The 10,367-nt window shown below is 41.5% G+C and overlaps 1 protein-coding gene, 1 non-coding gene and 1 pseudogene across 2 annotated transcripts; 1 reads left to right on the plus strand and 2 right to left on the minus strand.

The window, feature by feature from the left end:
• Window positions 1–3,070: 3,070 nt before the first annotated feature.
• On the minus strand, window positions 3,071–3,546 carry LOC148933602 (uncharacterized). The gene is made up of 2 exons (XM_089060715.1): window positions 3,430–3,546; window positions 3,071–3,340 (listed from the first exon to the last, which is right to left on the minus strand). Exons 1-2 carry the CDS (start codon window positions 3,544–3,546, stop codon window positions 3,071–3,073), a joined length of 387 nt encoding a protein of 128 aa, XP_088916841.1.
• Window positions 3,547–4,211: 665 nt separating this feature from the next.
• On the plus strand, window positions 4,212–9,894 carry LOC125192218 (uncharacterized; annotated as a pseudogene).
• Window positions 4,776–4,882, minus strand: LOC125202869 (small nucleolar RNA R71). The gene has a single exon (XR_007173207.2). It is a non-coding gene; the product is annotated as a small nucleolar RNA R71 (small nucleolar RNA).
• Window positions 9,895–10,367: the final 473 nt, after the last annotated feature.

The following is a 10,367-nucleotide window of genomic DNA, read 5'->3' on the forward strand; positions in this document are numbered from 1 at the left end:
ATAAGGGTTTTGTGAGAGAGAAACGATTTTGGTATGAGAGAGAGAGTGAAAATATGATTATGTTTAAATAAGGGGAAAGGAAAACAATTTTAGAGAAAGCGAATGATGAATTGGTCAAGGTCCCTCTGCTTGACAGTCCTTTGCTTTTGGATGATATCACTACAGTGAAGAGGTAGCTTTAGATCAGATTTTTGGAGCTTTTGCTTTTTCAATCACCGTCTCTCTCAAGAGCTTGGCATACCTAGGTATTTCCTGCAACGCATCAACAAGAGGGAGGTTAGTATAACATTTACAGAACATATTTAAAAATTGTCGGAATTGCTCTTCAAGCTTGAACGGCTTCATCGGCTGGAAGGGGAGTACAATCCCATTGTGCCGCACGAGTTCCTTCTTGGCGGGCGCCTCTACCTCTTCAGTGGCGGGCCGCTGCGGGGTTTGTGGTGGTCCGCCAGGCATCGGGCAAGATCCAAACTGTGCCCCAGTGGCGGCCCGCTGCAACGTATGCGGCGGTCCGCTGGGTGTCGGGCAGTCCCTAAAACTCGTTCCGGAGGTGCTAGCTTCATCCTTGTTGATACCGACAACCTTGGCAACAGCCTTGCCTTTGTCCTCCACTACCTTCTTTTGGAATTGATCCATTTGTAACTTAATGATGGACACAGTGGAGACAACAGTGTTTAACCCAGATTCAAGCTTGGTCAGTCTTTCCTCTACAACTCCCATCTTGGTCTCGTTGTTCTTTCTATCCTCTAGCATTAGCTCCAAGATCTTTTGGATGCCAGCCTCATATTTGTCTTCCTTCGAAGGTGGCTCCACTCCTTTCTCTTTGCCTAGATTGAACCCTGCATGAGATTGGACAAAATTATGATTATTAGCATGAGATACATGTGGATGTGGGTGATTTCCATTATAATTATTAAAATTACCACCCCCTGATTAGGGCAATAATTATTATTATAAAGCCTGTTGGGATCACCCCCATTTTGGACATAGTTGACATCTTTGATGACATTCCCCTCTTTGCCTGGAGCTTCTAATTTTTCAAGTCTTGCTCTGATGAATGCCAATTCTTGGGATGTCTCATTCCCACATGGTTTCTTCACTGCATCTAGCCTTTCAGCTCTGTGTTTTTCCTTGGACCAACCTCGACTGTTTGTGGCTAATTCCTCTATTACCTCCATAGCAGCAATTCCTCCTTTCCTCAAGAATCCCCCATTCGCCCCTGAATCCGACAAACTAGAGATTTTTTCGTTAAACCCATTATAAAGGATTCTTACCTGATGGTCTATTCCAAAACCATGGTTCGGGCATTTGCGAGAAGAGCTTTAAAACGTGCGAGAGCTTCATATAGAGGCTCATCGGATCCTTGCATGAATTGAAAGATCTCACACTTAAGCTTTAGGATGGTGCCAGGCGGGTAGTACTTGTCGAGGAAGAGGACCACTTGATCCTTCCAATTTGTGGTTTTATCTGCAGGCAAACAATCATACCATTCTTTAGCAGCATCAGTTAAGGAAAAGGGAAAAAGTCTTACCCTCACAATATCATCATCAACACCATTGATCTTGATTGTATTAGCTATTTCCAAGAACTTAGTGAGACGTCGATTTGCGTCCTCAGTGTCTCTTCCTGCGAAGGCATTTTGTTCAACCCTATTGATTAAACGTATCCCCAACTTGAAGTTGTTGGCCTCTATCTGCGGACCTGCAGGAATGTCCACAATGTTACCATGACTAAACATATTCAAGACTGGAACTACCTCCCTTGCTCGTTTTTCTTTTTCAGCTTTTGCCCGAGCTCTCTCTTCTCGCATCTCTTCCACCTCCTTTCGGAGGGCGATGATAAGATCGTGGTTGGTAGGCTCTGTCATCTTATTTCCTCCACAAGATACGCAAATCTGCGCAACCTGCAGAAACTAAAAAAAATAAAAAATAAAAAATAAAATAAAATAAAAATAATAAAAATAAAAAATAAAAACGAAAAAACGAAAAACGAAAATAAAAATAAAAATAAAATAAAAATTGAAAGCAGTAAAATCCAAAGTAGTAAAATTGTCCGTTTTAAGATATCACTCCAAAGTGAATTGTCTTCCACCGGCAACGGCGCCAAAAACTTTATGCACTTTTTATTAGCACTAAATAAACATGCAAGTATACAGAGTATATATAGTATAGCTAAAGGTTAGTACCGATATCGAACACATGGAAGACGAACACAAAGTGTCTATCCTCTACTAAGACTCAATTACTATCTGGAGAAACATTTGGGTTTTGAAAACTTTTGAAAAACTAAAAGCAATAAAAAGCATAGATCAACTAAAAGCAAATAAATCAGGAGAAAAACAATAGAGATAAGGGAATTCCAGGGATGTGTGTTCACAGTTATGGTTATACAAAATTCCAACTACAATACCCTAACACAGTTATTACTTTGATAGAACGAGTCACCTAGCTTATGCTCATGCGATACAAACGTTGATTACAATATTAGGGTTGTCAATCCTAACACGTAACTCCAAAAAGCTCCTAAGACCCTTGAAAAGTCTTCACTCTCAATTAACAGTGCCGTTTTAAGGGAAGCTAACTGTAGTGTCTACTAAGTGGATCTAACTCGCTAGAACTCTGTCACAGTTATGAAGCAAATTATATTAAATCATACACGATTGTGTCACTCAATCATGAAGCATCAAGATTAACTTAGGGAAGAAACAAAGTAAAAACAAAACGGATATCAAATAGAAAACGGAACTTGTATAACCAAAGTCGTTACTAACACATCCGGACGAGACTTCTCTTCCAAGCACATTTTTCCGAGGCGGACCGCTGCGTTGATCTGTCCACCGGGCGCCGGCGGTCGCTGCACACATCCGCGGCGGTCGCCGGTCGCCGTCTTACTCCAGATTTCCAAACTTGGCATCTTGGCTCCCTTTTTCGGCTCAATTGTGCACATTTCTCACAAAACACGTCAAAATACCAAAATAGACAAAATATGCAAATAATGGACGTGTAGAGTGACTTTGACATAAAAAAACGGACCAAATAATGGCTTTAAAACAGTGCAAAATCCGAGCGTATCAGTGTTCCACCTCGACCGGGATATGACACATCTTTCCAAACACGATTCTGAAGGGAGACATACCGATGGGTGTCATGTACGCAGTCCTATAAGCCCATAGAGCATCGTCTAAGCGCTTGCTCCAATCTTTCCTCGAGGGATTTACTGTCTTTTCTAGAATTGTTTTTATCTCCCTGTTTGAGATTTCTGCCTGCCCATTTGCCTGGGGTGGTAAGGAGTAGAAATTCGATGGTGTACCTCGTACTTTCTCATCAAGGCCTCTATCGTCCTGTTACATAAATGTGTTCCTTGATCTGAGATAACGGCTCTAGGAACTTCATACCGGTTAAATATGTTGGCCTTCAGAAATTTGGCTACCTCCTTTGAGTCACAGGTGTTAGTAGCCTTGGCCTCAATCCACTTTGAAACATAGTCAACGGCAACCAATATATACGCATTCCCATAAGAAGATGGGAATGAGCCCATGAAGTCCATCCCCCACACATCGAAAATTTCACACACAATAATAGGTACCTGTGGCATTTCGTCCCTCATAGATATTCCCCCGGTCTGTTGACATCTGACGCAATTCTGGCAGAATTCATATGCATCTTTGTTCAGTGTGGGCCAGTAGAATCCGCTATCTAGAACCTTCCTTGTTGTCTTTCTGGCACCAAAATGACCTCCACATGCCAAAGAGTGGCACCAAAATGACCTCCACATGACCTTCCTTTGTCTTTCCTTGTGTTAACTTGCACTTGATATTTCAACTCGAAAATTACATATCAAGTTTTGGCGCCGTTGCCGGGGAAGGCAATAGGTTGTTTAACTTCTAGTTTGTTTATTTGTGTTTTATTTTATTTGATCTTTCTTTTTATTTTGTAGGTACGTACTTCGTATTCTTGGGGGTGATAGCCATCTACCACGTCTGGACTTGAAGACGAAGGAGTGTTTATATTAGGTGATATCTTTTTAATTCTTAGTTTAGTGATTAGGATTTTTTAGTTTTCACTAAAGCACACATGTTTTATAGGAACTTACCCCGAAGTTGTCGAGAGGTCTCGCTTTCGGTAGTAATGAAATATATTTTGTGTATGTGCTTAGTTTCTTTTGTGTTGTGCAGGTTTAGGTAATAATAATAAATAAAAAAAAAATTGTGAATGCACACAAGCTCACATGGTACACCACCGTTTGGATTACTCTGTTATCAAAGTAAGAGAGGGCCGAGAGGTTCAGAGATTGAGATTTATCCGGACTATCAGAGTCCAGTTAGAAGTAACCCATTCTTTGGGTGAAGTTCAGAAAGTAGTTGTGGGACAGAGTCAGATGCCGAATCAATGGCTGACAACAATAACAATCCACCACCCATGGGAAGGTTTGGCGACAACCTTAGATCGGGAGTTGATCACCCGGGGGAGTTTTCCTATGCACATGACAATGTCAACATCCCACCTCACTACATTAGTTTGGTGAATGGTGGAAATCCTTTCCATGGTTGAGATGAAGAAGATCTGATGAGTCATTTGAATGTCTTTTATGAATTGACGAACTCTCATAGACCTCCAAATGTAGAGCATCATCGGATTAAGAGAGCCTTATTTCCTTTCTCATTGAGAGAGAAAGCAAGAGAATGGTACGACTCACTACCGGGCTACAACATAGCAACATTTGAGGAGTTGAAGTCGAAGTTTCTCTTAGAGTACAATTCTCCAATGAAGATAGAGAAGTTGAGAGATGAGATCACTTCATTCCGGCAAAAGTATGATGAGTCATTTGCCGAAGCTTGGAAGAGATTCACAGACTTGCTAAGGAAATGCCGAAGTCATGGTCTAGCTCCGGGGCATGATCTTTTGAAGTTCTACAAGGGACTCAATCATGAAGGCACATGCTTGGTTACTGCAGGTTCAAGTGGGAACTTGGACGATTTGACCCATGATGAGGTGAGGGCACTATTTTAGAGATTGGCAAACAATCAAAGGAACTGGCATAATCCAAGAAAGGGGGGCGCAGGAGATACATTTGGTGCTACTAAGGAGTCGGAAAGAGTATCAGCTATAGAGGCTCAAATGGCTGATTTTAGTACTCAAATATCTTCAATGAAGAAAGCTGTCAAATCCTTGCAATTGACTCCCCAACCTCAAGCTGCGCCTGTGATGAAGTGTGGAGTGTGCCAAGGAGGACATAATACGGACCAATGTCCTAGTTTGCAATGAGCACCAGTGGAGGATGTAAATTATATTGGTAACCGTTAAGGTTTCAACCAAGGTAATCAGTATGGGAATCAACAAAACTGGAGGCTTCAACAAGGAAATTGGAATCAAGCTGGTTCTAGCAACACTGCAGGAAATCAATGGAGGAGCAATGCCCAACCTCCGGGTTTTGAGAAGAAGTTATCACATGAAGATCAATTGGGACAGATTTTCTCTTTTATGACTAAGAGTCAAAAGGAGAATGAGAATTTCAGAGATAAAACTGTGGAGAAGTTTGGACAGCTCGAGGCTACTATGAGGACTCTTGAGACTCAAATTGGGCAGCTTGCTACAGCATCTGATACAAGAATTCCTGCAACCATTCCAAGTGATATTATGCCCAATCCCAAAGGCAACGAACAATGCAAGGTAGTTACATTGAGAAATGGTCGTGAGTTGGGTTCGACACCATTAATGGACGGCCAAGGTACTTCTGGCATCTCACACGCAGGGGCGGATGAGATGTTAGGCTTGCATTCCTCGCATGCATGGGCAGACGAGGCATGTAAGGGAAGTCCTGAGTTGGTGCATGGGGCCCAACATGGTCAAGAGCAGGCTGCATTCGGCAGCAAAGAACATGGTGAGGAATCCGATTCTAGTGGAAAGTTTTCAGCAGAAGAGAAAGGAAAGAAGATAGTAGAAATGGAATCAAAGAGAAAGATGATGACAAGTCCGGCACAAGATCCTAAGAGCAAGTTTAACTTCTCAGATCATATTCCTCCTCCACCATATCCGCCCAAGAGGAAGAAAAGAGTCCCAAAAGAGAAAAGTTTTGAGTGGATGATGAATGTAATCCGAAAAGTGAATGTGGATGTTTCATTAGTGGACCTCTTCACTAATTTTCCCAAGTTCTCCAAGTTTTTCAAGGATATGATGGCAAACAAAGAGAAACTACAAGATGAGGGGATAGTGGCTTTGAGCATGAATTGCTCACAATTGATATCAGGAATGATGCCAATGAAGAAGAGGGACCCTGGAAGTTGTGTGATTCCTTATGAGATCGGCAATACAATCTTCACAAAATGCTTATTGGATCAAGGCTCGGGGATCTCACTTATGGCATTGAAAACTGCACGTGCCATTGGACGAGAGGATAGGATTGAGCCTATAGACATTGCTCTACAATTGGCCGATCACTCGATAGTGAAGCCCACTGGAATAGTAGAGGATGTCTTGGTCAAAGTTGATAAATTCATCATCCTTGTTGACTTCATAGTCTTGGATATGCCCGAGGACAAAGAGGTACCAATTCTATTTGGTAGACCATTTCTTGCCACAGGAGATGTGTTGCTTGGAGCAAAACACAACTCTGTCACATTCAGAATTAATGGTGAGCAAGTGACCATTAATGTAGAGAAGGCAATGAAGCACCCTAGTGATGCCAATGCGTGTTTTAGAGTTGATATCCTCGATAAATGCATATTTGACAAGATGTGTTGCTCATCAAGAATTGAAGGAAGTGTATATGAGAAAGGGAGCTTGGAGAGAGATTTTGGTTCGACAATAAAAGTAAATTTTGATAAAACAGAAGATTATTAAGTCGATCAACCAAATCTGGAAAATGAATGTGTGATGGATACTTTTGTGGCAGATGTGAAACCTTCAGTTGAAGTACCACCAAAGCTAGAACAGAAGCCCCTCCTGAAAAATTTGAAATATGCCTTCCTTGGTGATGACGAAACTTTACCGGCTGTGGTATTGGCTGACTTGAATAATGAAGAGGAATCCAAGTTAATAGAGCTACTTAAGTTGCACAAGCAAGCTCTAGGATGGTCTATAACTGATATCAAAGGAATTAGCCCGGCAATATGCATGCATAAAATTTTGATGGAAGATGGAGCTAAACCGGTAAGAGAAAGACAAAGAAGGTTGAACCCACTTATGCAAGAAGAGGTGGAAAAAGAAGTGAAGAAATTGTTGAAATTTGGGATGATTTATCCCATATCCGATAGTGAATGGGTTAGCGTGCAATGTGTACCCAAGAAATGAGGAATAACCGTGACAGTAAATGAAAAGAATGAGGTCTTAGCAACTCGATTGGTGAACTCATGGAGAATTTGTATGGACTACAGAAGATTGAATAAGGCGACAAGAAAAGATCATTTTCCGTTGCCATTTTTGGATCAGTTGCTTGATAGGATTGCGGGTTATTCTCATTATTGTCTCTTGGATGGATGTTCGGGGTATAATCAGATTGCAACTGCCTGGGAAGATCAAGAAAAGATGACATTCACTTACCCTTTTGGTACTTATGCCTTCCGCCGGATGCCATTTGGTTTGTGCAATGCCTCGGCTACATTTCAAAGTTGTATGATGGCAATATTCTCCGACGTGAATGACGACATTATGGAGATCTTCATGGATGATTTCTCCATGTTTGGCTCATCTTTTGACTGTTGATTACACAACTTGGGTCGTGTGCTACAAAGATGTGAAGAGTCGAACCTAGTGCTTAATTGGGAGAAATGTCAATTTATGGTGAAGGAAGGTATTGTTTTCGGACACAAGGTGTCGGAGTTGGGGTTGGAGATGGTGAAGGAAGGTATTATTTTGGGACAAGGTGTCGGAGTTGGGGTTGGAGATGGATAAAGCTAAGATAGAAGTGATCTCTAAGTTACCTCCTCCAATAAATGTGAAGGGCATCTGTAGTTTCCTTGGTCATGCGGGATTCTGCCGAAGATTCATAAAAGATTTTTCAGAAATTGCAAAACCTCTTTGCAATCTACTTGAGAAGGATGTCAAGTTCGTCTTTGATGATAAATGCCTTGAGGCATTTGATTTGCTCAAGAAAAAGCTAGTCGAAGCTCCTATTATTATCACACCTGATTGGTCGAAACCATTTGAGTTGATGTGTGATGCTTCGGAATACGCCGTGGGAGCCGTTTTAGGCCAAAGAAGAGAGAAAGTCCTACATGCCATCTACTATGCTAGCAAAATACTCAATGATGCCCAATTGAACTACACCACGATGGAGAAGGAAATGCTAGCAGTTGTATATGCTTTTGAGAAGTTTCATGCATATTTACTTGGCACCAAGGTGGTAGTGTTCACGTACCATTCAGCTATCAAATATTTGATGAACATGAAAGATGCAAAACCTTGTTTGGTGAGATGGGTCCTATTATTACAAGAATTTGATGTGGAAATCAAAGATAAAAAGGGGATCGAGAATTTGGTAGCTGATCATCTTTCTAGATTAGAAGGCGTGGAAGAGACGGAAGATGAGAAAAAGAAAAGGATCAATGAAAAATTTCCCGATGAGCAAGTGTTGCAAGTGGAAGCTTGGGAAACATATGTGCCGTGGTTTGCTAACTTGGCAAACTACCTTGTCACGGGAATTATACCTGAAGGGTTGTCTTCTAACCAAAAGAAGAAATTTTTTAGTGACACCCGTATGTATGTTTGGGAAGATCCATTTCTCTTTCGTATTTGTAGTGATGGAGTCATTCGAAGGTGTGTTGGAGAGCATGAGCACTTTCAGATTTTGTCTGCTTGCCATGATTCTGAGTATGGCGGCCATTTTGGAGCACGTCGAACTGGATTTAAAGTGCTTCAGTCCGGATTCTTTTGGCCATCTATCTTCAAGGATGAAAAAGCCTATGTAGAGAGATGTGACAGTTGCCAAAGAACCGGCAATATCTTGTGGAGAAATGAAATGCCAATGAATTATATTCACGAGGTAGAACTCTTTGATGTTTGGGGAATAGACTTCATGGGACCGTTTCCCAAGTCTAATGGGTAGCAATACATACTTGTCGCTGTTGATTATGTCTCTAAGTGGGTAGAGGCAGTGGCCTCGGCAACCAATGATGCCAAAGTTGTGTTGAAGTTCATCAAGAATCATATCTTTAACCGCTTTGGGACACCACGAGCTATAATCAGTGATGGAGGAACTCATTTTTGCAACAAGCTGTTCGAAAACCTCCAAGGAAAATATGGTGTCCAACACAAGGTTGCTACCCCTTATCATCCCCAAACTAGTGGCCAAATTGAAGTCTCCAATCGAGAGATAAAGCGGGTGCTTGAGAAAGTTGTAAAGCCGTCTCGGAAGGATTGGGCTCAAAAGCTAGATGATGCTTTGTGGGCATATCGAACGGCATATAAGACCCCAATTGGAACTTCGCCATACAAGTTGGTGTTTGGAAAAGCTTATCATTTGCCGGTGGAACTTGAGCATAAAGCTTATTGGGCATTGCAAAAGCTTAATTTGGACTATGATGCTGCAGCCGAGAAGAGAATGTTTGACATGAATGAAATGGATGAGTTTAGGCTTCGTGCATATGAGAGTGTTGATCTCTACAAGGAGCGCGCTAAAAAGATACATGACGCAGCCGTTAAGCCTCGTCATTTCCATGAAGGACAGTTGGTCCTATTGTACAACTCTCGGCTGAAACTCTTTCCGGGCAAGCTTAAGTCAAGATGGTGGGGCCCTTATGTGGTGCACAAGGTGTACCCCTATGATGTTGTTGATATTCGAGATCAGAAAAATGACAATTTATGGAAGGTGAATGGCCAACGCTTGAAGGCGTATGTTGGAGGTGAAAGTGGTATGGAAGCAAAAGAAGTGGTTGTACTAGTTGAACCAAAAGTGTAGATCAAGGATGAAGAAAGTCGAGTCAACGACTATAAACAAAGGCGTTGATTGGGAGGCAACCCAAGGTTTTTATTTATCTTTTATTTTTATTTTCATATGTTGGAGGTTTTGGTTGCTCAATTCTTTCCTCTAACATTTATTTTGAATTGAGTGTTTCTTTATGTGTGTTTTATTTTTTTTGTTTCTTGTGTGTAGGAGCAACATGGAGATAGAACTCACATTGGAGCTTGTTAGGAAGCACACCTGCAAAGGAATATACATCCACCCTCCCACCCGAATGCACTATGGACATCATGCCAAGTTTGGGGGAGTCTTCTTTTCCCTTTACTTTTTATGTTCTTTTTAATTGCATTGAGGACAATGAAGCATTCAAGTTTGGGGGGGTTGAATAATGAGTTTCAATGAGTTTCTATGCATGAAGCATGTTTGTGGGGTGTAATCTTTGCCAAATGTGTTTTTGAATCAATGTAATT

This window comes from Salvia hispanica, chromosome 1 (genome assembly GCF_029641045.1).
Source record: "Salvia hispanica isolate PSC_SH4W2 chromosome 1, Shi_PSC_v1, whole genome shotgun sequence".
In the NCBI taxonomy this organism is placed as follows: domain Eukaryota; kingdom Viridiplantae; phylum Streptophyta; class Magnoliopsida; order Lamiales; family Lamiaceae; genus Salvia; species Salvia hispanica.

Excerpts from the sequence above, each read along its gene's own strand:
- LOC148933602 (XM_089060715.1), bottom strand. The coding sequence starts at position 3,546 with ATGGACTTCATGGGCTCATTCCCATCTTCTTATGGGAATGCGTATATA. Across the intron at positions 3,341-3,429 it reads ACACCTGTGACTCAAAGGAG|GACGATAGAGGCCTTGATGA; the intron begins GTAGCCAAATTT and ends TTTATGTAACAG.